The sequence below is a fragment of the Amblyomma americanum genome, chromosome 5 (genome assembly GCF_052857255.1).
Source record: "Amblyomma americanum isolate KBUSLIRL-KWMA chromosome 5, ASM5285725v1, whole genome shotgun sequence".
In the NCBI taxonomy this organism is placed as follows: Eukaryota; Metazoa; Arthropoda; class Arachnida; order Ixodida; family Ixodidae; genus Amblyomma; species Amblyomma americanum.
The window spans coordinates 28421104-28448964 of record NC_135501.1 but is presented as its reverse complement, the minus strand read 5'-3'; the positions used below and the strand labels follow the sequence as shown (position 1 = coordinate 28448964).

General features: G+C 46.2%; 2 protein-coding genes across 4 annotated transcripts; both read left to right on the top strand.

Moving 5' to 3' along the window:
- Positions 1–897: 897 nt before the first annotated feature.
- On the top strand, positions 898–27569 carry Syx5 (syntaxin 5). Of its 3 annotated transcripts, none has more exons than XM_077664687.1 (10): positions 898–1377; positions 5029–5241; positions 11115–11191; positions 11616–11671; positions 14486–14598; positions 16266–16340; positions 16749–16805; positions 18865–19104; positions 23390–23511; positions 27376–27569. In XM_077664687.1, the coding sequence occupies exons 2-10, from the start codon at positions 5059–5061 to the stop codon at positions 27533–27535; spliced, it is 1083 nt and encodes a 360-aa protein (XP_077520813.1). In that variant the 5' UTR covers positions 898–1377; positions 5029–5058; the 3' UTR covers positions 27536–27569. The 3 variants fall into 3 exon arrangements, with proteins under 3 accessions (XP_077520813.1, XP_077520812.1, XP_077520814.1); XM_077664686.1 differs by having other exon boundaries at positions 915–1615; XM_077664688.1 differs by having other exon boundaries at positions 922–1045.
- Positions 8679–9525, top strand: LOC144132353 (uncharacterized). The gene is given in 1 exon segment (XM_077664689.1): positions 8679–9525. A coding segment is annotated over 1 exon segment (591 nt). The 5' UTR covers positions 8679–8801; the 3' UTR covers positions 9393–9525.
- Positions 27570–27861: the final 292 nt, after the last annotated feature.

Here is a 27861-nt window from a genome sequence, read left to right as displayed (position 1 = left end):
CCCCACAGCTCCTTTATACTACTCGAGTTATGCCTTTCCCTTACGGCGCGGTTCGGGTGTCCGCCGAGATAAGTGAGGAAGTTACTGCGCCATTTCATTTCCTCAAGAGGCAATTCAGCTTTCCACCGGGAGATGAGCAATCGGATAGCGACGAGAGCACAACGCATAGAGGGCCAGAGAGGCTGAAATTTCTTGCTTGTTTCCGCTTTTGGTCTTCTGTAGTTTGTTGCCAGCTCCGGTTTACAGTTTTGGTGTCAGGTTACGGCACCCCTGGTAATAGTCAGGATTTTTTTCACTTGTTGCATTGCCAAACATTGATCGCACGTACCGCGATGGAACAACAGAGAATTTAGTCGTCGTGCAACGTTCGTATAGAATTCCGCACAACATACGACAAGAACGACTCTCACTGTACATGGCCGAGTGTATGAAAAACCCTATTCAATTTCTCACTTCGTGTGGCAAATGAAATTGTTTTTTGGGTGGGAAAGGCAATGGCGTATCTGTCTCATATATCGGCGGACACCTGAACCGTGCCGTAAGGGAAGGGATAATTAAGGAGGGAGTGAAAGGAGAAAGAGGTGCCGTAGTGAAGGGTTCCGGAATAATTGCCTTTCTGCTTCCGTCGGTTTCTGATTGGCGCGCTTTCCTACGCCACGATCTTTTTTTTTTTTTTCACTGTTATATAACAAATTTAAACTTTTGCTCTGAAAGGGCTGGTTGAACCATGAACTATACTGACCTTTCGTGCCGTTCCGGCTTTACACCGGCACTTGAATGAACTAAAAGAAGTACTCAAAAGCAGTATATTTATAGAACCTTCTAGCCCCTGTAGTATTTTGAAGGGCCGATGTTCTATTTGGTCCTCGTCCTGCTGCTGATAGTGACGGAACGACCGCAGCGCCTCGTTGCAGGGTAAATGAGCAAAATATGTGCGAAACCATACGGAGCTGTACACGCATCGCGTTCTCCGCTTGATTATCGTATGCTGTCGTGTAGCCGTTTACGCGAGCGAGCAGTGGCGAGTTATCATCTGTGCTGCTGGGTCAGTAGACTCTGAATGTGTTGAGTCGCCAGCGCGGCGCGTTGTGTTTTCATGGTCGTTTACCTCAAGACTAGGCCCGAGCGCCCGTACAGGTTGATCGTCCGGAACTTGAAAGTGATCCCGTTTCCTGCTGCTGTTACAGCTACGGCGGCTACAGCTGGCTGTGTGTAGTTCGGCTCGTCCGCGTGTTTGTTCCTTCGTGGTTTTCGTGCGCGGCAACCGACGGCACCCCCAGTTTCATTCCCGGTCGGCTGAGTAGTGCATCAAGGCAGCGGCATCACCGACAGCCGAGGCTATGGATTGACGCTGGCTCCCAAGTCCACGTTGCATACGTAAGCGCCCGGCTGGCGTACCGAGGCGCTGTCACAGGCGCTTGCTTGACGGAGCGAAACTGCGCGGTGCTGATCGTGCGAGGGGCGGTGACTCCCGGCGCTGCCACTGGCCCTCCCTGACCGGCTACGTTCAGAGCGTAGCTGTGGTGCCTCTAACGTGGCACCGGAGCTGGCGGGGCCTGACAGTCGGATCCGAAAGGGCGCTGCCGATGGCCCACGGATAGGCGGCGTTTACGCGGCACGTCTCTCGTTTGCTGTTGTTATATAGCGAACATTGCGCTAGTAGCACCTGTTTGTACGACGGGAAACTGTTGTTTGAGCACAGAAAACAATGAGTGTAAGAGTAAAATAGCCTTAATTCGTGGGCTGAATGTTCAGGCGGCTTGAATCAGACATTGTGGCAACCAGGAGGTGGCAGGCTGCCAGGTTGATTCTTCTAGTGGTCTCCTGTTAACTGTTTTGCACCATCTGTGGACTAGCATTTGTGGCGAGTTTCCTGAGCTCGTCATTCCAACTTGTTCTCTGCTGCCGTAACTGGCCTTCTGTAGATATGCGCGCAGTCGCTCACTGTCTAGGTTTCATGTCCTGTACAAGTCCATTTTCTAGTTGCTCTCACTGGGTGGAGGGTTGGTTTGGATTGGTTGATTTATGCTGCTTGTTTTGTTGTTTTATATTCCCCTGATCGATTGCAATTCCATCTGTGACTGCACTGTTCTTAGCCCCATTTTGCACTTTTGTAGGCCTACAGGTTTTCACCCTGTAAGTTCATACCGCCTCATGTCTGTACGCAATCAGCGTGCAGACATGACCAAATTTGTCTGGAGCACGGGAGCAGTGTGCTATGGATCGAATAAGTGGAATATTGGTGCACTGATTTTATTAAGGACATGCTACTAGTGCTTTTATTGTTTGTACATCTGTGCAGCTGTCCTCAAGCGCCAATGCTGTCTGTGAAACCTAGCGTCTGGATTAAAAATTCTTTATTCGCTCCTCAGTGCACAGCTCAAATTTTCTAGGCAAGCCTGCTCATGTCTGTGCTAAGTAAGACCTTTAGTTGGGCTGGTTTTAAATCGTAAGTGTCAAGGAGCCCAGGTGGTTGAAATTATTCCGGAGCCCTCCACTACGGCAGCACTTGCTTCCTTTCATTCACTCCCTCCTTTATCCCTTCCCTTATGGCGCCGCCGTTCAGGTTTCCAATGATATACGAGACAGATCACCTTTCGCCAAAAATCAATTATTAAAGGAGCCCGTGTTGCAGAAAAGCCAGCATCGCTGTCATTGACCGTGAGCAAAAATCCACGAAAAATCCCCACAGAGGGGTGACCCATGTAGGTGGGTCACTTAGGTCATGTGACCTTGTGGTGTTGTCACAACCTGCCCTTGGATTGCAAACAAAGTGCCCACTGTGGTAGGTGGCAGTTAAATTAATGGTTGATTGCAACAGGTTGCTCGGGAAGAGCAACCTGGGTCACACAAGCCCCACTGGTGGCAGCACCTGCCATCGCACGGCAGGTGCTGCCGGAATTTGGTCCTTTACCAGATGAGCATACATACAGAATATCGATGAGCATACAAACTTTGATATCATACACGCAAGGTTGCCCATAAAAATCATCACGATTGAGGTCACGAAACGACAAATTTTAATTTAACCTGCACTGCAACGAAATGTCACCCATCTTCTAAATTTGACTCACGAGACCAGAAGACTGCGGAGAATATACCATAAAAGTGTCAATGAAATCCACAGAGGCAGAGAAAATGCCGGAGTTACTCTTTAGTGCTCTGGATGTGTTCTTACTCCTTTGAGGTATATCGGTCAGCTGCTGCGTTCACCTGAGAGTGTCTGCCAAGATTTACCGTGGCGATAATAGAGATGTCAGTGTCGTAAACTAATGATACTGATAATTGAGATGATGGTGCAGTGAATGTTTATTACTGCTGCCCACTGTCCAGCAGTATAAGTTTCATATAGCACATTGAAGACATCTTCATGACGCTTTATTGGAGAAAAAAACCTGAGCAAAATTCCATTCTTTAACCTTTTGTGCATCAGTGGGGCATGTGTCCCACCTGCTTCATGTGTTGGCAAATGGGAAACGATGCTCCTGTCTACCATGTTTTTGCATGTGGAATACTACTAAACTATCAAGCAAGCCATTCAGTGTGTTTTCATAATTTGGTAATAGGCCTCCATGGTGATCTGCATGTTTTGCGGTTGCCATCTTGGTGGGGCAAAAAACAAATTAGAAAAATTGTTAAGCTTTGAGCCTTGTCCATCAGTCAACTGCCTCATAATGCTTCTTGTTCTTGAAGTAATTTTTAATTTAATACAATGTGTTTAATGCTTCCAAAAAAGTGATACATACCATATTTGAGGCCTTTTTACGAAGTCATTGGTACAACTGTACACCCTCTTTCTACAAAACCAACGGTTGAAACGACCTGAAAGCGATGCCATTCAGTTCCTAGATTCATTTTGAGTGCAATTTTACCATTCGTATATAAGTGAGACATGAATGCAGCTTCTGCCTTATAAAGCGTTATGGTGAGATTTACATGTCATATGTCGTATCAGTGATTGTCAGACCTTCATTAATCTTTGGTGGCCTACTACCGTTTGTGCTTTAGTGACTGCAAAATGTGATGACCTTCACCATTACTCTGGGTTCCTTATCACTGCCATGCATGCTTTACCTGTATATCATTGGAGTAGGCCAATTTCTCATGGTTCTATATTGAGAAATGAAGCCAGTTTTTCCACTGCGATCAATTTGCTCAAAGAAAATTGTTTCCTGCATTGTTTGAAAGGGCTCAATATTTAATGTAGTACAGCTGGAGCATTCAATGTGATCCATGTGTGCTGTATGATGCTCTGAATGTTTTAATTAGTGCAGACTTCTTACTTACCCTTTGAAACCGGGAAATGAACTTGGACCAGTCAATAGTTCTTGTTTGAGTTTATAGGGCAGCATAAAGTGACAACATTTAGGCAGTCTGTGTGGAAAACCAGTGGAAAAGACGCGTTCGCAAACAGGAGAAGTACACAGGACAACGCTGGATGCACAGCTCAAATTTTCTTTACTTAAGACATAGGTTGCAACACGTTACCTTCTCCCGCTTAATGTTTTGTTCCTGTTGTTTTGATAGCGCGTGTGGTCGCTCTCACACATGTGCACCCTGTTCTGTTGTCGGCAATTTCACGAAGTAAAGGAAATGTAAATTGTGTTTCCAGCATTGTCCTGTGCACAGCTCCTGCTTGTGAACGCGTCCTTCCCGCTGGTTTTCTGCATACCATGCACCACCTGGCCCATCAAGCTACGCTTCTTCAATTTAGGCAGTCTGCTATCGCTGGCAAGCTGTGGGTTATTAAAATTGAATCCTTTGTCTCGCTTATGTCTTTTCAAGCTTGTAGCCATCCTGAACTGTTCGGCTTGCTTCACGTCGCAAGTAACACTTTTTTGGCTCTCATGATGCATTGCGTTGCTTGGTCAGAAAATGGGATTCAGTTTGTCATTGTGATTTGTAATCGACCAGCACTTGTAATTGCCATTTCTCCATATATTGTTCCTGTTGTTGGAGTGTGGTAGACACAGCTGAAAACATCTCACTTTGTCAGCGTCCTTACGAATGCACGTTTCGCTACTGCAGGGTGTGTGAGGATGCCCCGAGCTGAGCCCAATGAGCACACTCCGTAGACGCACCGTCTCAGGCTCGGAGCACGAAGACCCTCCTGGTCTCAGGCGTACCCCTGCCACTGGCTTTGTCACCACATCCCTGTCCAACGGATCAGCAGCTGTCATGACAAGCCGGGACCGCACAGCAGAGTTCAAGTCGGCTGCCAAGCTGATGCAGGGCACCATTGTGAGTAACCTGGGTGGCTCGGCTCTAGTTGACTCGGCTTAACTTGACAGCTGAGTGCATTACAACTATAGCAGGGTACTACTAAAAAAAACACCCGTTGGCAACAGCGGGCCACGATCTGCATCGCCCTGTATTATACCCCTGTCACATGGGCACTTTCAAAGGTCATCGAGTCTAGAGCCTTCAAAAGTCTCAATCGCTATCAAACTTGAAGAAGCTGTGCCGGTGCTGCACGGCAAACTGGATCTTCATCAAGTGTTTGAGTCATCTCGCACCAGGGTGTTGCAGTGCCATTGTCAGCGCCAATAATTTCACAGGCATGCTAGCAATCAGCCAGCAAGTTTAACCTGGAAGGGTTAAAACAAAATCTCTAATCATTACAATAGTATTATTAACTCTTGAAATGATCTTTGTTATCTTGGACAATCTGTAGTAGCATTCGTGCACATTTGAGGAAGCTGGTGTTGGTTGTTTTTGCATCACTGGCAGAAATGGTACTATATGTGCTGCAGTGTTTTGTTGCCCGGGCTGTCTTTATTTTTTATAAATTAAGTTTTATACTTTGAAGTTCCATGTTTTTCAAAAATTATACTGCTCTGATCTTACTCCCCTGCCTGTTGCTGTGAGGCTGTGCGTTCAAGAATGCATGTAGACACCACTTGAAGGCCCTCAAAATCTCGATGTAGTTCCGCGCTGCTCTGTTGACTCGATGGCCATTAAAATTACCCATGTAGCAGCGCTCAGTGGTCTTTCAATTGATAAACTATCAGTTCCTTGAAGACACTCATGTGACAGGGGCATTACTCCGCTGACCAGCCACAACAGTGTACAAAATCAGTTTTTAATGTTTGACTGTATCAAACAGGCCAGAAGCATCAAAATTGCTGAGCATATAATTTCGTCTTGTGGTTAGCTTCTTGTGTAGGTAACGAGAAAAATTTTAGCAACAGTCTACGTTTTGTCACATAGGAATTCTGTTCGGTGGTCCTGAATGGGCTGAGCTTCACTGCGGACTTGATTTGTATCAGACTATAGTCAGTGCCCAGGGTTGCTTCCAGTTGTGAAACGCGAAAAAGAAAACTGAAATGCCAACACAAAAACACATTAGCTCCTGGAGAGTAAATAAAAGTGAGGTTAGCTCTTCTAAAGGAGTTTTTTACACATTTGAAGGGAAATTAAACTACGCCATTATTGAGCTTTCCCTGGCTAAAATCTTCTCAGTTCATGTTACATTTTTTGTTTATAGTACAGTAATTCAATTTAGTCCATTGCACCCAGATGTGCTCCTCCATCGAGCCTTTGTAGCAGTGCAGAACTGAACAGTGCAGTCGTTTTCATGCAATGTGCACAGCTGCTTAGATCGAATCCATTCCTTGGGTCCTAGTTGCTTCTTTCTCCTTTGAGCCAAGTTTTATTTTTTAGTTTTTTATTTAATATTTCTATTCCTTCCCCTCGGGGCCAAAGGCATTATATTTTGCAGAGGGAGCAGTAAAAAAATGCATTGAAATTGGCATTCAAAAATACAGTGCACAAGGTTACGCTAACATCAGATAGCCCCTGAATTTACAGTGTTAGCCGAAGTCCCTTGAAAATGGTTATTCTCATTAATAGTCTTGAACTGTGCAATGTGGTGGTTGCATTCTCTTCCAATATGAGTTATGAATGGCTGAGTGCTCAGTGATGCAGTACCTACTGTAGGGTAATGACCAATGCAGTGTGATATATATTGAGGGCGGTGATTGAGATGTAGACTGTAGATATCACAGCACAAATGCGCAAGAACAAAAACAAAGACGAGAAGCGCAAGTGACTTGCTGAACAAGCTGGCCCAGTTCTCTATGCTACAAGGAATGAGATGATTGCGCAGGCTACAGAAGGCGCACTGTATTATGTACACAGCTGGAAATCACCAGAATGGTACCTAAGAACATGTGAAGCATTTTTTTTGTTTTATTTTTTGTGACCAACTTCTGGCTCATTGCAGCGGCTTCTTTGTTTTGCTTGTATTCTTTTTGTGCATTAGCAGCATATTTAACAAATAAATTTTTGAAAAGTTTTCCACGCACAACCTTGGCATTTTTTTCATTCACATATGTAATCAGTAAGCTAGTGTCATATATTAAAAGACACAGTGCATTCAGCGCTTCGTAAAGAAATATTTATTATTTTAAAACACTCAAAATCAGTCATTTTTTTGCAGTAAGAAAAGAGTTACCGTAAAAATCCGAACAAGCGCCCCCGCCCATGCAAAAGCCCCCCCCCCCCCCCCCCCCCCCCCTCCCCCTGCCCCCTTCCGCCTGCTCCACGCCCTTATCCCACACCGCGCCCAGGCAACACTGGCCTGCCCTATCCGATCCAATCCTGATTTTCTAGCCATTCGCAATTTAGCATGCTCGTTCGCCACGCGCCATTTGTCTTGTTTTGGTGTTGTCAAGTCGGCAGTGCATTCGTACAAGTGGCGAAGAAAAATGAGGTCATACAATGGCTTTGGGAAAACGGAAGGAACATGCAGCAAAGGACTCGAGACTTCAAGCACGACCGGAAATGGATACGGGAATGGGACAAAAATTTCGAGAACTTGCTACGGGAATGCAAAACTTCGAAGAAAGTTGAGTAAAGACACTCCGCTGTTTAGTGAATACGTGGACGATGCGCTCTTTGAGTTCTTCGAAAGGGAAAGAAAGGCAGGACGTTTTAAATCCATGTGCACTGTGCTTTTTCTTTCTGGTGGCAAAATGTCGCCGTCATCTTGAATTTTGGCACCGTTCCGGGATAGCGTCTCCTCCCTACTTTGCCAGTAATTTCGACTTGCGTGGGTTGGGGCGCTTGCTCGGAATTTCACTGTAATTTGCTAAGGACATCAGTGATCCGTGCATCTTCTTTGTTTGCTCGTTGTGTTCTTATGCTGTAGTGTGTATGTTATGGTGTGGCAATGTGCCCAAACATCTCATCTCATGTGCAGTGCCCATGTCTTCCAGCATGCATGGTTAAAGTGACCAGACGTCCCGATTTAGGCGGGACAGTCCCGCTTTTGCAGTCATAGTCCCGGTGTCCCACCGAGGTCCTTGTGGGACGGCGTTTTGTCCCGCTTTGGCTTTCCCGAACGAAGCTTTGGTTGATAATTAGCTCTCAAGATCATCTCCTTTGAAACATGCCGGTGCGAGCAACGCGAGCAAGTTATTTTCCTTTTTCTGCTTTCCAAATCGCATGTTTTCGGAACGGCCTAGAAAGATACCTTGTCTCCATCACTAGCGGCTTTATCCGCTCTATCCATCACAGTACGGCAGCACCACCTGACCAACGTTTCACCTTACCGTGGCCTCCAAAAACTCGCGTTACAGCCTTTTAGAACACTTTACTCGCGTCTGCTTGCATGGCTGGCTGGATATTGGATAGGCCGGGCAAGGCTTGCCTCTGTGCTGGCTCGGAGGCCTGCGTTGTCCAGCGAGCCGAAGCCATAATAAAAGTCAAATGTCCCGATTTGTTGACGGCACCTCGTAGTGGCTTTGTCAGCATTGTTTTTTGGGTTTTTGGCTTGTTTCGTCGTCTTGCCGGTGACAATGCCGAAATGCAAGTGCAAAATCACGGAACAGCTGGGAAAAGAGTACCCGTTCATCAAGAAAACTAAGTCAGAGGCGGATGTGCGCTGTGATGCATGTGGGGAAGACTTTTCAGTCGCTCACGGTGGACGTTCGGATATAGTAAAACACATCAGCTCTGTCAAGCACGAGCAGAGTGTGTCGGCTGCTGCTAGTTCCAGTGCAGTAACCCGGTTCTTCAGATAGGAAGGTGCCGGGTAAAAGGAGCTCCAACTTGCTGCATCAGAGGGTGTATTCGCTATCCACACGATCGCTCACAACCATAGCTTTCGATCAATGGACTGCATTTCAAAGCTTCTGCAGAAATTGTTCACCGAAAAATTTTCCTGCGCTCGCACAAAGGCAGAAGAGATAGCTTTGAACGTGCTTGCTCCGTCTGCAGACGAAGAATTGAAGACTGACCTGCAGGAGGCTAAATTTATCTCAGTGTTCTGTGATGCTTCCAACCACAAGAATTTGAAGGTGCTCCCGATAATGGTGCGCTATTTCACCGCTGCTGCAGGAGTGCAAACGAAGCTCCTTAAGATTAACACCTTGCCAGGTGAGACTTAGCTAGGGTGCGCCAATATATAATGGATGCACTCGAAGCCAACCTAGTTACACCAAAGCTGGTTGCTTTCAGTGCCGACAACGCAAATGGCAACTTTGATGGTGCTGCGCGGAACGGGAAGAACAATGTGTTCTCGAGATTGCAAGATTCTATGGATCACAAGATCCTTGCAATTGGCTGCGCTACGCACATAGTGCACAGCACCGTTCAGACTGCTGCAGATTGCCTGCCATTGGATATTGAGGCCGTGATTGGGAAAATCTACTCGTACTTTTACATTTACACGGTTAGGGTGGACTCTTTCAAAGAATTTTGTGATTTTGTCTCAGTGGAGTACCAGCACCTTCTGGTCTATAGCAAGACCAGGTGGTTGGCATTGATGCCAGCAGTTGAGAGGGTCCTAAAGCTCTATCCAGCTTTAAAGGCATATTTTTTGTCGATAGACAAGTGTCCGTCTCATATCAAGTCGTTTTTCGAAGACCTATGTGGAGAGTTCTGGCTCTATTTTCTGCATAGTCAAGCTGCTATATTTGAAGCTACTGTACTCCAAATTGAAGGAGACACGAAGACAGCTGTGCAAGTCTACAGTGCCTTAATCCAGCTGCAGACAAAAGTGCGAGAAAGATTTGAGCAATCATTTCCGCCATCAAGTGTGCGCTAAAGGGAAACAAAGCTCGAAGAACAGAGACAAGTTCGAAGAGAACAGGTTGTGGATACTGTGGTGAAGTTTTATGCAACCTGCCCGTCATACCTCGACCGATGGTGCTAGCAGTTTGATGAAGTCAGAAGCCTTCTATGGGTCTCGCTTGGGTCATCCCCATGCTGGGATGACGTGCAGAAAACTGCAGAACTCATAACTTCAGAGTTCAATAATGTCACTGTTGATGAGAATGCCATGTTTGATGAAATCAATAATGTTTCACATTATGTGACCGCTGAAAAAATTAAGGAATGGAAGGCGCAGAAAGTATCTGTTGGGGAACGCTGGGTAGAGATTCTCGGGCACTTCGAGAAGAATGATGTGCCTTGTGAGAACTTGATGACCGTGCTGGAATATTGCATGTGCCTGCCAGGTACAAATACACCGGTAGAGAGGGTGTTTTCTCTCATCAACAAGATATGGACCGCAGAGAAGACGCAGCTTAAAGTGGCGACATTAAAATCCATGCTTTGTGCTGAATAAATATACGCATGACGTGCGAGCAATACTTTGCGCATCTTTGCAAAAAGGAACATTTGCTAAAGAAAATACATTCTAGCCAGAAGTATTACAGAAGGAGAAACTTTTCGCCCAGGTTTATTTAGAAAAACGAAAATGGCTTTTGCGTGTTTGAAATAAAAATGTATGATTGAATGCTCTCTTCGTGCCTACCTACCTGCCTGCCTACCCCGCCCCTGCCCCCCCCCCCTCCCCCGTCCCACTTTGGGTTCCATAGAATATGGTCACATTATGCATGGTTTGCAGGAACTTGAGCAGGAATGAGGAAATGGGTCACTTCCAGTGTGTTCAACTAAGAGCAGTTTACAAGTGTGGAGTGATTCGCTGCTCAAAAATAACACTCTAGGGATGGAATGAAAGGGAAAGAAATTCATGCGCCGATGCAACATTAAGCATTGATCACAAAGTGAGGCTGTGAGAAGGCTCTTAGAAGTGGAAAAGTTCTCTCTTTCTTTTGTGCACAGTTGCTTGTGCAGTGCTGAATGCTGTGGTCGTGTCTGTGCAGGCCCAGCAACAGCAGCGCCTACGGAGGCCTGGTGAACGAGGGGCACAGGAGTGGGGGCGCTTCATGCACGCCGCCAGGTCAGTGCGCCCCTTTCAGTCGTCAGAGACTGGCACCAGAGGCACCGCACGTGTCACCCTGCTATGCTTTCCATCTACAGCGCTTCGTTGCTTTTCAAAGGGGGCTAGAAATGAGTGCAGTTAGACTGGCATTCTGGGGTAGCAGATGTATCGTTTCTAGTGAGAACGTACCTTTCTTTTGGTGAGGGAGAAAAATGCATGATGCCCAGACATTGAAAACATCAGAAGATCAGCAACATTTCATCACTAATGGTTCTTTCATTGCAGCACAAAAAACACAAAATACTGGGAGGATTAATGAGAAATAGATAATTAGAGCCAATTAAATGTAGCTAGTTCTGATTGTTTTTAATTGTCTAATGAAGATAAAAGTCAATGACGCGTCCCGTGACCGGGCTGTGTTGTTCTTCCTTTCTGTTTGCAGGCAGATTGGCAAGGACATCGCCAACACATTTGCCAAGCTGGAGAAGCTGACACTCTGTGAGTGGGTTTTCTTGAGCGTAGAGCATGCTTTATGGGAATCCGCAGTGTCAGTTTGCTGATGCTCAGTGCACTGCGCACTGTAGGCTTTATCTACAGGCATTCATTTTTGGCTGTAAAACCAGGTTGTACCCAATTCTTGCACCCTCTGCAGATTTCCTAAAGTTCAGGTTAAACCCAATTTATACCCAAAAATTCACTTTCAAGAAGTGTAGTTTGCCAGTGCACAATGTTATAGGCATGGGGCAGAAATTAGTGGATGTCTGATACTCATTCCAAGGCAGCATTTTTAGTTAACTTTTGAGGATTTTGAACGTCTTGCAATGTTTCATATGCACAGTGTCACTTATTGTGTGGATAAGTTTGGAAATAATGTTTGAGGAGTGAAAGGCCAGAACATAGGTACTGATCATATGCTTTATGCCATCATAGTATCAACTATCGAGCACTCGTCATGCTAACCACTCTTTCTCTGAGGCTCTTGAAAGACCCAGGTGGCAAGTATGACAGTGAGTGTTTTAGCAGCATATGAAGCAGGCAGATGCAACACAGACGCGAAAGTGCTGCATGTGAGGAAGGTAATGTTTGAGGTGAAATGATTGTGATGAATGGAAAACTGAAATATGTGACTTGGTGGAAATTACTTGGTGCAAGCTGTCATTACGGAGTTATTTATGGAAATAATGAGTGAAATTTGGAGCAATTTATGTCCTGCACAAAATGTGCGCTAATACAGTTGACAACTGATTTTTCGGACTTTCTAGGGACCGCGAAAACGGCCGAAAATTGGGCAGTCCAGAAAATGAAATTTCAATGAAAAAATCACGAACTTATTGCCAATATGCTAGAGTAAGGGGTCAGTTGTATTGCACACATACTGAAGCTCGTCATGACTAAATTTCACCACGCGTCATGTGCACAGACGACAGGCAGCGACCGCTTTCACGAGCTCGGCCTCGCTGCGCTGCCCTTGGCATGCCGCCGTTGAACACACAGGTTCGGACAGAGTCTAGACGTGAAAGCCACTGCAGGATCTGCGGTGCGCTTGCAGTACGATGGGCCCGGAACAAGAACGCGAAGGTGGCAAACCAATAAGAACTGAGAAACGGCCGAAGCAAGTGCTCCGTCGGCGTTGTCCTTCGTCATTAGGCCCAGCAGCTAGAGCCAAAACCGGCAACGTACCTGCCAATATTCACTCTATGGTGGCTGCGTATGAGAGGCGTCTTGCCTGTCATTGAAACGCCAGTTGTTCACGGTTTTGCGATATAAACGTCAGAGTTACAGTGCGTTTTGCCGCGAGTACACTGACCTCGCTTTGAAATGCACCACCATTTCCTTCCGCTCTCGCTGTCTCTGTGAACCCATACGCCTCCCGCACGCTTCACTGCAGCCTCTTCCCGTACTCGGGACGAAAGACTCGTCACAGATGAGTTCAGCGAACTCTGACTACTGTTCAAGTTACTGCAGCAGAACGCGTTCAAGAACAGTAAGAATTCGAAGCTAGCAGTGTGCCGACTCGGGCAAAATTTCAGCATCGCAATTTAAGACGCTCCCTTTAAGCTTGAATTTCATTTTGTTTGATCAAATTTTTGGTCTCTCCTGCAGTTTCAGTTAATGAGGTTCCACTTTACACATTATATGGCGGCGTTTGGCAGCGAGTGCGAACGAGGTCCGAAAAATCGAGCGGTCAGTTGTGGTACGTCCAAAATTTCAGACGCTCTTATACATTGGCTTTATGAGCCATGTCGCGGTGGCGCGAAAAAGTCTGAATAATCAAGCATGTCCAAAAAGTTTGGCGTCCGAATTTTTGGTCGTCGACTGTATTGTCTTATTTCTGGCGAAGGAAAAAATAACTGAACAGAAAATGATATTTTTAAAGTTCTTGTTGAATAACCTCATTTTTAGCTCAGATTGAACTAAAAAAAATAATGCCAAATTTTTACCACCAAAACTTGGGCAAAGCAGAAACCAGAAGCAACGGGACGGGGGTATACACCACTCAGGCAGGGGTGTGAAGCATTGTGCATGGCACTGTGGCCTCAGAGGTTTTACTGTACCTAAGCGCATGAAAGGAAAAGAATCTCATGGGCTACCGACCATCCCTCTCGGGTGGGGCAGAGTGCAGATGCTCGGCCGACACGTGGCAACTTGGATGCCGCATGGGCTACTCAGAAGCATCTTGGCTTGGAAAGATGTGGGGAAATACTTAGCATGGCTTTTTTTATTTTTCTGAAGCTTGGCATGGGGTAGTCTCAATTTCTGCATGCAATGATTATGGTGGCACTTGTTCGGTCAGCATACCTCAAGTACTATTATATGTGCCACTCATGGTTGAGCAGCTGGATATGTATGCACTGCCGGAATGCATGGCAGTCCTTGTGTGCGAAGTGTGAGGCCTTAGCAAGCACTGACAAGAAAGTGAGCCCTGTGGTCAACATCATCCGAGCACAGCTGCGACATCTGCACTCAGTGCAAGTCCATGTATGGTAGACAGTTGTTAATTCAAATCCATTTAGTTACAGCCTCTGGTTAGTCTGAACCAGCTTTTAATTCTGTCAGCATCAACTATGTTGAAGAGGCTGCCCTTAATTTAAAATCCACATAATTTGAGCAGATTTTTGGTCCAAATTCTTTGAGTCCAGATTCTTGACAGCAGACTGTGTGTGTAGCTGAGTGGATGCGCCCATAAAGGAGCCCAGCTGTGCCATTGCTGCATTGCCTGGAAGACCCAGTGACAGCCTGGCTGGCATGGCTACACGTTCAGGCAGCTCTTGTGAGTGGTGTGTGTGTGTGTGTGTGTGGGCGCATGTGCAGTGGCTCGGCGCAAGACCATCTTTGACGACCGGCCCGAGGAGATCCAGGAGCTGACGTACATCATCAAGCAGGACATTGGCAGCCTCAACAAGGCCATCGCACAGCTTCAGGAGGTGGGTCCCACTTGCACATGGCACCTTGAAGGGACACACTAAGGAAACACAGAGTCAAGTGGATTGGATTCATCAGTGGTTGTATAGACATTAATCATATGCTTTGTATATGTATGAATACAGTACTCATCCAACCGTTAAAGGTCACATTAAGGGTCCCGCTTAGCAGCAGCTCTGGCACTGGCAGCATGTTGAGAAAGGCAGGTGGCCCGCCTGCCCGCCAAATTGTGAGCAGACTGCCCACCGTGGCAAGCAGCAGTTAAATTAATGATTGGTCATGTCAGCTCATGAGAAAGCAACTTGGTCCTCACAGCTCCACCAGTGGCTGTAATTTGAAACCACCACTTGCCTGACGATGGGGACTCCCCCGTGATCTGTGAATGCAGAGAATGGCCAACTCCGCATATATGGGCATGTAGGCAGCACCTAGGTGACAGAGAAGGACAAGGGACTTGCATGGGAGAGATCTCTAATGCTATTGCATTGTACTCTTACAGGTAGGTTAAGCATTATGAGATGGTGAAGGAATGAACACTGTCGGTGTCTCCGAAGTGATGCACAAAGAGGACGACAGGCCACTGAAGGGACCCACTAACGCTGTCATGTTGCACCTTCAAGGCAAGGCTTAAGTGACCCCCAAGTTTTTGTGACTGCTTCATTGCCTTGAAATCCTATTGTTCTGTCAGTCTTGCTTCCACCTTGTAAACAGCCAAAATGGTCACAGTAGGAGGAAAACATTGTAATTTCATTTTCAAATGAAGCAGAATTTACCATATATACTCTCAAAATGAACCCACTCGCATAATGAGCCTGCCCCCACTTCTGTCATCCAGAATTTACTTTCCTATTTAGCATTTTGTAGTGGGTTCCTCAGTTTTTGCCCGTCCACAGCGGAGACCTTGGCAGCGTGCCAAAATGATACCCGCCGATTTAAACATTCGCATTACATACTCATAACCATGCTGAATGTTTTCTTTTTTAACCTCGCATAAAAAACGCCCACCCGGCCTTCAGGGCCTCTTCAGCATGTTTGCACTATCTTGCCGCCATGATTGGCCGGTGCTGCTGGCTACCTCAGAATTGTCAGATCGCGCCATAGTGAACGATGCTTAACACCAGCGGCATGAACGCGCCTGACCACGTGCGTTTGTTCATTACGGAAGGACGGACGGTGGTATGATATGAAATCTCTAGTAGAGTGGAGAGCTGGGCGAGTCGGTACATGATTGGTTTCCTTCTTCAATCATGTACCGACTCCAGCGGTGTCCTGTGTTCCTTGTTCCTGTGTCTTCGTCTTTTGCGCTGGTTTCCTTCTTCAATATGAAATCTCGTTCCTTCCAAAAAAATCTGTTGAAACTTCTTTTCCAGCATAATGAACCCTCCCCCCTAACTGATGTCAAGTTTTCTGGAAAAAAATGTGGGTTCATTACGTGATTATATATGCTAAGTCTCTATTAGCCGGGGCACTGGAATTGAGTTATTCTGGGTTGGCGTGTGCTTGACGATAGTAGCACACTGTTCATTGAGTTGTGTACTTACTCGAAGATACCTGCTAAAGGAGTCCATACCTCAGTGTTTCTAGGCAAGTGGGGAAGGTCTCGCCCTCTTTCAGGTACTGTGCAGATGCAGCATCATCAGTGTGGTGATGTGTGTTTGTGTGCACACAGGTGGCCCGCTCGAGAAACCAGCATGGCGGGAAGCACATGCAATCACATTCCAACTCGGTCGTCGTCTCCCTTCAGGTGAGGATGGTCATAGGCTCGAAGCCTGTGTGGGCTGTCAGGTGCGGTGCCAAGAATGCTGGTTAAAAGGTCTGGTTCATATTAGTTAAATCTCATTAAGTCAAACTTCGAGTGGCCATCAAACACATTTGGAAGTTCAGATTTTTGAGTTGCCTCCGAGAAACTGCCAAAAGCTGTTTGCGTCTTAGTAATTTATTTGATGAAGACCTGAGTCATGGCTCTCAACATTTGAGGTGGAAAATGGCACGGCAGCATCAATTTTTAGTAGTTCCGTGAAATGCTTTACTGTGTACAAACTGTTTAAGAAAGTCTGAGCAGAGCAGCTCCTTGGTGCTGCTCGGAGCTGAATGCACCGCTTCCAGACAGCCTGGTTGGAGGGATGAGTGAGCTTTTCTTACTCTCTTGCAGTCCAAGCTGGCATCCATGTCCAACGACTTCAAGAGTGTCCTGGAGGTTCGGACAGAGGTAAGTATGCGACCCGCTCGCTTTGAGAGCGACATACAGTAGTCACATACAGCATGGTCACTCGGCAATGGGCTTCTTCTGATTCACTGCCGCTTCTGAATTGGTTCATTTAAAGGGAACTTTCAACCTGTCTCAAGTGCACAGATGTTGAGTAATATGAAGCCTAACAATCACAGGGTCGAATCGAAGTCCCAGGTTGAACTATATTTAGAAAGAGCAAACAAAGATCTCAGGTAAAGCACGCTAACAGGTGGGGGCTGGTAGAGAGGTGCTGTGATTTAGATTTCTACTCGAGAACTTAATCATGGTTTAACCTCTGCTATGGAAGCTGCAAATGATAGCTTACTGACTGAAGTTTGAGTCTACAAATGTAGAGAACATTAAGTAACTTGGAAGGAAGCTAATAAGCTGTCCCCAGGGGTCAAGGATGTGATTAAAAGGCATCAGGATATGAAGGTCTCGAGCCCCAAAACGAGACAGAACTATTCAAGAACTGTCTCAGTTTCTGTGTGCGTGAAGTATGCTTTGTTTGAAAATATATTGTCGGAAAGGTAGTGGAGGTACTTAGAGCAGGTCTCAAAGAATTAAGGCATACACTAAGCATTGCCAAGAAACCAGATGTACACACTGGATGGTACGGACAACAGAGTTGCCAGTCGCCATTTGACGGAAATAGTAGAATTAGCAGAGCTTCTCAAAGCGTACAGTACAACAATGAAAGTAGCATATATACTCGTGTAGTGAACCCACTACACCAACTACCGTCGTTAAGAATTTACTTTTTTTCTTTAACCATTAGTGTTACTTAGCTTATTCCTTAGTTTTCGCACTGTCCCCAGCGCAGACCTCGGCAGCACAGTAAGATGCTGTGCTCTGATAACATAACATTACGGCGTGTTTATCTTTTAATGAGAGCTCCTGTGGTGGGGGGCCACACGGCAAACTTGGTAGAGCACCAAGGCGTGTGCTCTCACTCACTCTGCTGTGCGTTGATAGAAGTGCCGGTGGCGGTGGCTTGTTCGGCACTCAGCTGCACCACTGTATGCTTAAAAGCCAGCAAATGTTTGAGAATCTGAGAAGAGCATAGCAGTTTAAATCAAAACTTTATAAAAACTGAAATGCCATGAAGGAAGTAGGACCTTCAGACCCTGATTTGGTGAGCTCGAGATTGGGAGTGAAAAGGGCTAATTAAACATTCACATTACACACACGTAACTATCCTGCGAGTTCTTTTGACCTTGCATAAAAAGTGCGCACCTGACCTTCAGAGCCGATGTTCAGGATGTTTGCTTTATCTCGCTGCTATTGGCCGGTGCTGCCAGCTGTCACAAAATCATCGGATCGTGCCATGATACTGAAAGAACCTTTCTAAGTGAACGATGCTAAAAGCCGGCGACACGAGCGCTTCTAACCGGGTGCTTTTTTGTTGATGATGGATGGACGAATGGAAGGAAGCAGGCAGGCAGGCGCACATGCATTATTAAATTTCGATCCTCCCAAAAAAAATCTGTTGAAACTTTTTTTCCCGTGTATTGAGCCCTCCCCTCAAATTATGTGAACTTTTCTGGAAAAAAAGTAGGCTCATGTCAGGTTAGTGTAGTGACCTGGCGTAGAAATCGAAACTACCGACCTATGCCACCGCTAGATAGCGCCTCCTCTCGCTCGAAGCATGGTGATGACGAAGCTCGATAATAATGAAACCGGAACTGCGCATTTTTGCTGAAAATTGTATGGATCCACATGTAATGAGAGGTGGAAAATGGGCATGCTGAAATCTGGAAAAAAAAGTCGTATTTTATGTGGGTTTTTACAGTAATCTAGGCATGTGCGCATATTCAGTAATTTAGAATATTTGGTAAAATAGTGAAGTGTTCGAAATTTGAGTTGATCTGAATGGTTGTTATTGGAAGTCTCGAAGCATTCGTCCCAAGCGAATATCGTTTTGTGCTGCGTGTCCCTGTGCTGCGTAACCCAGTCTGATGGACTTGTCAAGGATGTTTGTGTTCACTGCCCAGCATGCATGTGTGCTTGTAAAGCCTCTTCTTCTGTTCATCTACAGAACCTGAAGCACCAGAAGAGCCGCCGGGAGCAGTTCAGTGGGCAGGGCCCTGGTGTGAGCACGGCGCTGCCTCCATCGGCCATTGGGGGTGGGTCGGTGCTGCTGGCAGATGAGTATGCAGCCTCTCAGCAGCAGCAGCAAGCGGGAGCCCAGGGTGACTTCCTGGCCATCAACATGGATGAGGGGCCCCGGCACCGGCAGCTCCAGCAGCAGCAGCAGATGGCACTGCTTGACGAACAGGTGGGGCATTCAGTTCCCGTCTGCATGTGTCGTAGACGCAGCGTTGCTCAAGGCCACACTGCACCGAACTCTGACTTGGGCTTCTTTCTGGGCTGGTGGCAGGCAGTGCACCTTAGAAAGTGCCGGTTTAAAAAACTTTCATACGCTATGCTGTGTAAAGTTAGCAGTCACTGGTACCTGTTGCACTGTGCTACATGTATCTCAATGAAAGGAAACTCCTTTGCACATGTAGCACAGCATAACAGTTTTTCTGGCCCCCTTTATTTTGTACCTCCTTCTCTTCTGCCAGTCTCGCACTCCTTTGCTGAGAGAAACGTCTACAGCAACGTCGCATATCTCTGTTTCTTAAAAAAGTGCAGTTTGTGTCATGTGCAGCCCTGTCATATTTGGTTTCTTTCTTCTGGATCTGAGCTCTGTAAACTAGGTGGCAGGTAACCCTGTGATGTTTTCGATACTTGCATCAACTTGCATCAATCGCAGCGAGTACTAGTACTGGCTCCTCATGCAGCTAGTTCCAAGGAGGCCACCAAGGTCATGAAAGAAGCAGTACAAACTTGCCATCTCATTGAGGGCTCAGCTTGTTGTTTGTTCTGTAGCTAGTCATTAGCACAGAAGCTACCGTGTACAATCATGCCCCGTTAATACAACCACTGTTAATATGGTCAACTCAAATTATGGAAATTTTTGTGGGGACAGAGCTTTTTTAATCCATATATGCCCAGTTAATATGAAAACCCACTGCCCAGACAATAGACAGGGTGAAAACGCACGGAGCCGAATGCGGCCTGTGTTGCATTAATCTGGACAACGATGAGATTGAAATCTCGACTTCTGCAACCAGATGTTTCTTTTTGTATATTTTAAGAGCAGGACACTAGCAAAGAGCAGTGCAAAAGTACAGATGCATGAGTAGGGGCCTTTTTTTTTTCATTTTCATGCTTTACCTAGCAACAGGTCGACTCACCTTTCCATTCACCATATTGGATGAATGTGGCCAATGGCAATGGGAAGAAATCTCTATCTGCTTTCTCTGTAGCTTGTCCTGCATTCAAAGCTACATTCAGCAGTCGGCAGCTGGCAGAGTGGAATTATGCACTAGATGTTCGTGGGTTGTGAGCAGCCATAGTGTGTGGTATGTCATCCTGCCATGAGGTGCCACCAGACGCTTCAAACTGCCACACATTACAGTCAAACCGACTTCTAACAATACCGGTTATAACAATATATATCAGACATAACAATGGTTAGTTGCAGCACCGTCAGCTTTACTATGTGTTCTATGGTAAAATAAACCGCTTATAGAAATGCTGTCATAGCACATTATCGGTTATAACAATTAAATCTGGTCACTGAGTGGCAACTGTAAAAGAAACAAAAACATGGAAACGCTACAACCGCACCAGCAAGACCACGCTTACAACACAAAAGCTCGTGCATATAGAGTCGACCGACGCACCAAGCCGGCGCAGCGAAACCAAAAGAATCCGTGACCACGCACTCTGAGACACCACCACCGAGCGCGCCGAGGATGCTTGCTTCTCTCGGTGTTGTGCGTTGTCCCATCTTCCCCTGTTCTTCTTGGTCACTTCTTTCCCTGTGTAACTTGGACATGGTCTCCGCTTCACAGATTCACGTGTCCCAAGGGCAGGCGTCACTGTGTCAGGCGAGCTGCTGCGTTGCTGCATTGGCCACGCGTGCCATGCCTACTCCCAATCAGTCAGTGCGGTGCACACGTGTTAGCAGCTTGGTTTTTCTCTTGTCAGCTGTCACTACACCCTTCGTTCTGCACTCTCCTTGGATTTCCCACAAGAATTGCTTCCGGAAAATGGGCTTGGTGCTAGTGACACAGAGGCGCGCAAAGCTCCCGCTGGTGCAGTGATGACGATGCTTTGGTCATCAGTGAATGGTGATGATTGCAGTCGTGACAAATAAGACCTCACTGACAAGGCGATTATGGCAGCTGTTACCGGCATGGGCAGCAACAAACAGGAACCTTTGCAAGTTGTAACATAATAGTAAAAGGTTGTAGTTCGACCTACTTTAATTCGAAAATATGGATAATTCGATTTGCCAGCACAGTCCTGGCCAACTTCCTTGTAAGTCTATGGTGTCATACGCTTGCTAATTCGGACTTTACGGGTCTCGCACCGGTTAATTCGAACGGGCTCCCGAAGGGAGGTTGCATCCAGGTATGACTGGCGTGGCAAGCGATCGGCCATATAGCCCTGCTCAAACCTGAATTCTATGCTGCAGAGCCATCAATGCACCCTGGACGTGCATACAACACCTGGCATAACGACAAACGCACGGCCCTGTCTCAAAATCGGTCGGACTGTCTAGTTTCGGTTTCGCTTTTTTGAACTTTTTGTAGCAGCCACCTTACCAAGCCCCACTGTGCGCCATTTCCGGTGCTGATTGGTGCGATCACATTTGTCCGTGTGGTTCTTTCTCCGGTTCTTCCAGTGCGCCGAAACTGCACGCTTGTCACGTGTCTGTCGTTCGATGTTTGTGCAGTGAAGCCTCCTCACACGCGACGCTGCCGCTTGTGAGGGGTGTGACACAGCGGCGGTGGAGCTCCAGCGCTTGCATGATGCACTGTGAACATTGTCGGGGAGGCCATTACCACTTTTGTGTAGTCCTGCCTTAATGCTCCCGAGAGTATGCATGCAATAGAGAATTTATGAAAATAACAATCATTGCACTGTTTTCATCTTGGAAGCAAGAAACCACTCTCCAGTCTTTCACCAGACAAACATACCACGCGATGCAATCGGACCTTGTTAGTTTTTCAGGATCATTTGATAATTTGAACATTTTTCTGGTCCTCTGAAGTTTGAATTAACGAGCTTTTACATGCATTAGAACAATCGAAGCCCTCTAGGTCTTTCCTGTCTGTAAATGCTCTAAAGTTTGTCAGCTTTTCTTTCTTTTTTTCAGCACAACCTGTCTGTAATAATTATCGGTTGTAACAATGATATTTCCGTGGTACTTCAATATTGTTATAAGTGGATTTGACTGTATTTTAAAAATAATGAACATGAAGCTTCCAAGAGATTTGCTTATTTCTACATTTTTGCACAGCAGTATCCCCTCATTGAGGTGTTCTTAAAATAATTGCGAAACAAAACGTCTTATCCAGGAAAAAGTATCATCCAAACTGCCTAATTTTGAAAAATGCAAGTGCTATTTGAACTGCTGATTGGTACAAAGTTGCCAATGTATTGATGATGTATTGACAATTTCACTTCATAAAAATGCAGATTAGCACATCTTGGCACAAGCTCTGAACTGGTTCTTTTCTAGTGCTTGCAGAATTCAGTCCGCATTTGCGCTGTCTTAAGCGCGGAATGAGCTTCGTAATGTATCCGGTCCGTCGATCCCTATGACGAATGTACAAAATCTCTTCCTCTATGATGCACTGTGGCACCTTTCCACTTTTTTCTTCAAGGGCAGTCGTGGCATGCATCCATAAATTGTCATGCTTTGTTTGACAGGTCTAATGCTTTGGCACAGAAGACTAAATTGACTGTCCCTAGGCTAAAGACGCAGCTTTCCCTGCCGCCACGCAGATAGGGAGATGGTTTCGGGGGACTCAATGTCGAATAGTGGAAAAAAAAAAAAAAAGAAACTGTCCGGGTGTTGAGTTTATGTGACCCCTTTCCAATCTCAAATACGTGAGCCTCATGAAGGGGGCATGAATGTGAGCAGTCCAGTGCCGCGTGGCCTGTTGACAAGCCACTTGCTATCTCTGCAGATATTGTTGGGCCGGAATGGCCCATTGAACTGCAGTTGCCCGACCTGATTGGGCACTTTGTGAAGCTGTGCCATTGTAAAGAGCTGCTTGGTGTGTCCTAAACACTCTCTTCTCGTCAGCAAAGCAAAGAGGAGAGCAATCAGAGGCAAGTGCTGGTCATAGCAGTCGCACTGCAGCTCAGTGCTTGTGCCATTTTTCTGCTTCTGTGGCACTCTTCCAGGAAAGGGCTCCTAGTTTCAGCTCTGCATGAACAAGGCAGGAAATGGTGCTGGTTGCAGGTTGTGCCAGCTGTTTGAACGTGCAAGTGGCAAAACCTTCTGCACGCATCGTACTGATTCATTCCGAATTTAGAGGTCTGCAGGTTGTTTTCTCACTGGCGCCCAAACCCGTAACTGGCGTATCTGTCTGCTGGCCTCTGAGAACGGGCCATCAGACGAGGTGCCAGATTTTTTTACCGGAGTTGCATGACCGGCGTGCACTGGACCCAGTGGGGCAGGCAATGACGAGCAGCGGGGGCATGCTTTGCTGCAGGATGCTTACATCCAAAACCGGGCAGACACCATGGCAAGCATCGAGAGCACCATTGTGGAGCTGGGCTCCATCTTCCAGCAGCTAGCGCACATGGTCAAGGAGCAGGAGGAAATGGTCCAGAGGTGCGTATCGTTGTACAAGTGACATTTTTTTTAGCTGAGCGTACGAATTGTTCATCAGCACAGGGCACGCCGTCTGTGTCTTCTTGCTGTACAGTGACTGCAGGTCCAAGAATGCACTTCACTCCATATCTAGGTGAGAGAGGCACGGGTGCATGGAATTCTTGACAGGAAATGCTGAGCTAGGGAAGCGTCAGTCAGCTAACGCTTCAAGAGACCTTGTCTTCATCTGAGCCAGATGGAGGTAGATCTTGTTGAAACTTCAGCTAGCGGACTAATGCCATCCTTCTGTCCCTCGTTTATTTTTTGGTTGCACTCCACATGAAGCACTGTTGGTAGGACCTGTGTGCAAAATCCTACGGAAGAGCTCTGCCCAAGCGTTGCAGTAGTAAAGCAGTTATCAGGGACCCTCCCCAATCTCTTGGCCTGCAGAGTCAATAAGGCTCTTTGCTGCAATGATAAGCTCAGTGGCATGCATGCAGTCCTTGATATAAATGTGAGCCTGATTTAATGCATACCACATTCACGTTGTGGCTCACCTCAGGATGCAGTCAAATCTCAATTATGTGGATCTCATGGGGTCGCGAAAAAGACTCATATCATCTGAAATGTGTAGAATCTCGATGATACAATCATAGTTGATATCAATTCAGTGGCCGGAGTGCATTGTAAATATTTTCGTGTGTTCCAAGCACACTCCCCCGCCACTGCGGATGATGGGAACGCCCAAGCTGTGACTGTACCCTCAAACACCGAGCTCTGCACAATGTCGTTGCCATCGTATGGTACGCAAAGCAAGCAGTGAGCTCTAAAAAAAAAATCCTTCAGCCGAAAACAGATTTACTTTAATGCATTTCCAGTGAGTCTGCGTATAAATATTATTCATTTTGGATACTGCGAATATTTTTTGCGAACCCTGTGAGATTTGTATCATAGAGATTTTATATCATAAAAAAAAGATGAAATTCATACTCTGAAGCAGGAAAAGAGCAATCATGCAGATACATTATCACTGATAGGGCTTCAGTAGAACCCTGCCCTAGTAAACTTGGATAGAGTAAAGTTAAACTGCAGTGCTTTTTCGCCTTCCACAGATGACATTTTTTTTCGTTTGTAGTAAAGATTTCTTTTTACAATAAACAGCTGTAGTACATTTTTTTCTTTCTGTAAAGATTTTTTTTTACAAGAAATGGCTGTAGTACATTTTTTTTTGTAATAAAGATTTTTTTACAAGAAACGGCTGCAGTAGGGAGATTCTGGCCGTGAGGATGTGCAGAGTGATGACATTGCGGCACGCGCGGGGTTCGAACCCGACCGCGGCGGCTGCGTTTTTATGGAGGAGAAACGCTAAGGCGCCCGTGTGCTGTGCGATGATGTCAGTGCACGTTAAAGATCCCCAGGTGGTCGAAATTATGCCGGAGCCCTCCACTACGGCACCTTTCTCTTCCTTTCTTCTTTCACTCCCTCCTTTATCCCTTCCCTTACGGCGCGGTTCAGGTGTACGCTGATATATGAGACAGATACTGCGCCATTTCCTTTCCCCCAAAAAACCAATTATTATTAGGGCAACTTCGGAGGCAAATGAATACCGAAGATGATAAATCGACGCTGTTTGAGATGGCTTCACCGCCAAGCTCATGAGCGCGAGGAGAAGCCGACTTTTGAGGGCCTTGGGGCTGTGAAGCAAAGCACGCAGTGCACACGGAAAAAAAAAAAGAGAAAAGGTAAAGCTGACTATGAATGTAGAAAGAAGGCAGCGGGTTCACTGAGAAAGGAAAGCTAGTAAAACTACAGTGATGAGTAGAGAAGGGGAAAAAAAGGGCAGCACATCAGCAGTGGCACGGCGTGGCCGGTCTTGCTGCACTTGACTGTGTCGCGCACGTTTCTAAACTAAATGACGTTGAGGCTGCAGAAGATGACACGCAAGCAAAGCTTTGGTTTTTTTACGTGGAATCAAACCGGCATTAATTTTGTAGCTGCATTGTAGCCGCATGCAAATGCAGTACTTCCGCAAGACTTAAACAAAATGAAAACATGGTCACATGAAATGTGATAACTGAAAACAAATAATTGTGACATAAAGGGGTGATCAGAGCAGGACGGAAGGTATTTCTGAGTGCTTCTTTTATAAGCCGTCAATTGGCATTTAGTAATTATCCAGAGCATCCCCAGAGTCATGCCATCACCAACAACTGATATGGTAATAAAGACCCTGATATAGTAAAGATTTTTGCTGATCCGAGTGACCACTATAGAAGGATTCTACTGCTTACGGCTGCATGACTGGTGATTGCAGTAGCAGTGCTTGGTGCTCACACGTGAGGTCGTGGCTCCCGTTTTTGTATCATCCATAAAGAGCTGGTGGAGTGTTTGGTATGCCCAAATTCCTACACATTGTACGCAACGCATTTTGGGGATAGAATTTTCTGAATTTATATCATCCTGAAATTTGCATCAGCTGTCACTGTATTCAGGTTTCAAGTTTATTAAGTAATGCACACAATAATAGTGAATCTTCAGGATTCTACTATATTACCCCACACAGTTATTATTCTAGCTAGTACTAACTTATTTTGCCTGTTCTTGCTCTAGTTTAGAATCTAAACTGTCATAAAGCCTTGCACAAGAGTGAGCAGACATGATGACTCTGGTGCTTTCAGCCAGTGTATAGAATACCGCCATATACATACCTATATATACTCATGTAACGGATGCACCCAAAATAGAACTGGCTCGTAGATTAGTTTATCGACAGACGTCAAGCCATTCTGAGTGTTTCCGAATAAAAATTGAAGTGGAGACCTCTGCATGTAACTACTGAGAATTGGCTCTTGACTGACTTTAATCACGGGGCAGCCAAGAGCTCTGAATGGCGGCCATTTGTACGAGGTGGCCTTTACCTGGATGGCTTTGGCACTCGCTTCACTGCTCAACGTGTTTCGGAAATGAATTGTAGTTTGCACTAATGTGAACCTTTAAAATGGTAACAAGGCTAGACTTTTCATGGTAAGTGATGACTGGTTTCAAAGCAGTTTCTCTAAGGCTTTGCTGCGAAGCACGCTGGGAGACCTAATGGCATGCTACCAGTCCAGCAGTGCCAGAGCTAGGCGCAAGGCACCTTGTCGAAGGGAAGCACACCACTAGCGTGGGTGCACTCTATCTTGGCTTTTGTGCAGCAGGGTGTTGTTTCAATAGTGTTCTGTCCATTTTGGTGTGAACTCCTAGTTAGTACATAAGATGAGTTAGCAGCACTGACGCATTGCTGTGTTGTTGCGAGGCCTCCGTGTGATGGCGGGTTAAGGCGACAATGCCAATGACGTGCTGTTGTCAGCATGGTCATACTCGTACTGACCGTATCAAGTGCTGCAGGCATCTGTCACCATCTCTTAGCTCCCGTTGAGAACTGCTGTGTGGAAAAATGATGCACATGTGAAATGCAATTCCTTTTGCTAACAATTTTTCCTTTTGTCAGGAGGAGGAGGAGGGACTTTAATGGAACAGGAGGGGTCTGTCTGGAGACATGACCATGTATGGTATTTGGCACTGACGACTAGGCCTTTTTGAGCGACTGGATTTTGTATGTTTTTTTTTCTCTAATTACTTAGGGCTAACACTAGCACAGATTCACAGTTCATCTTGACTGACTTTACAGGGCAGCACTGATTGCTGTGCAGACCAGGTATCGGCACTGATTAGGTGGCTGGAGATGTAACATACTATTAATGTTAGTTCTCCTGGCTGGAAAGAAAGAAAAAAATCAATTATGTAGAGACAATGAGTTGCCCCAGGAGCCTCCTCCGAATGGCCGTCTGACTTGTGCTGCTTCCTGTAAGTTGCAACAGATCCTGAGAACTGGCGGTTATGCAGGATCGACGCAAATGTGGAGGACACATCGGTGAACGTGGAGGCGGCACACTCTGAGATCCTGCGCTACTTCCAGTCGGTGACCTCCAACCGGTGGCTCATGATTAAGGTGTTTGCAGTGCTGATAGTGTTCTTCATCGTCTTTGTCGTTTTTGTGGCCTGACACTCAAATAAAGTGCTAGCCGTTCTCCTTGCAAGGTGTGTCATTGAGATCATTTCCAGTGGCGTCAAGGTGAGGCAGAGAGGGAATGGACATTCTCTTCCTCTGCGCTGAAGTTGTCGTAGATGGAGCCTCTTTTTTAGGGCATCTTCAGGTGCATTGAACTGTGCACCACTTTAGCTGAATACAGGTGCTTTCCACGCAGTCAGTTGAGAAGCCGTGTTCATCTGGATGGGGTTGTCGCAAGAGGTACAGACTAGAGGCAAACTATATGGGCAAACCTGTGAGATTAATGACACATACAGGCAATGCCATCTCAGCAATGGCCA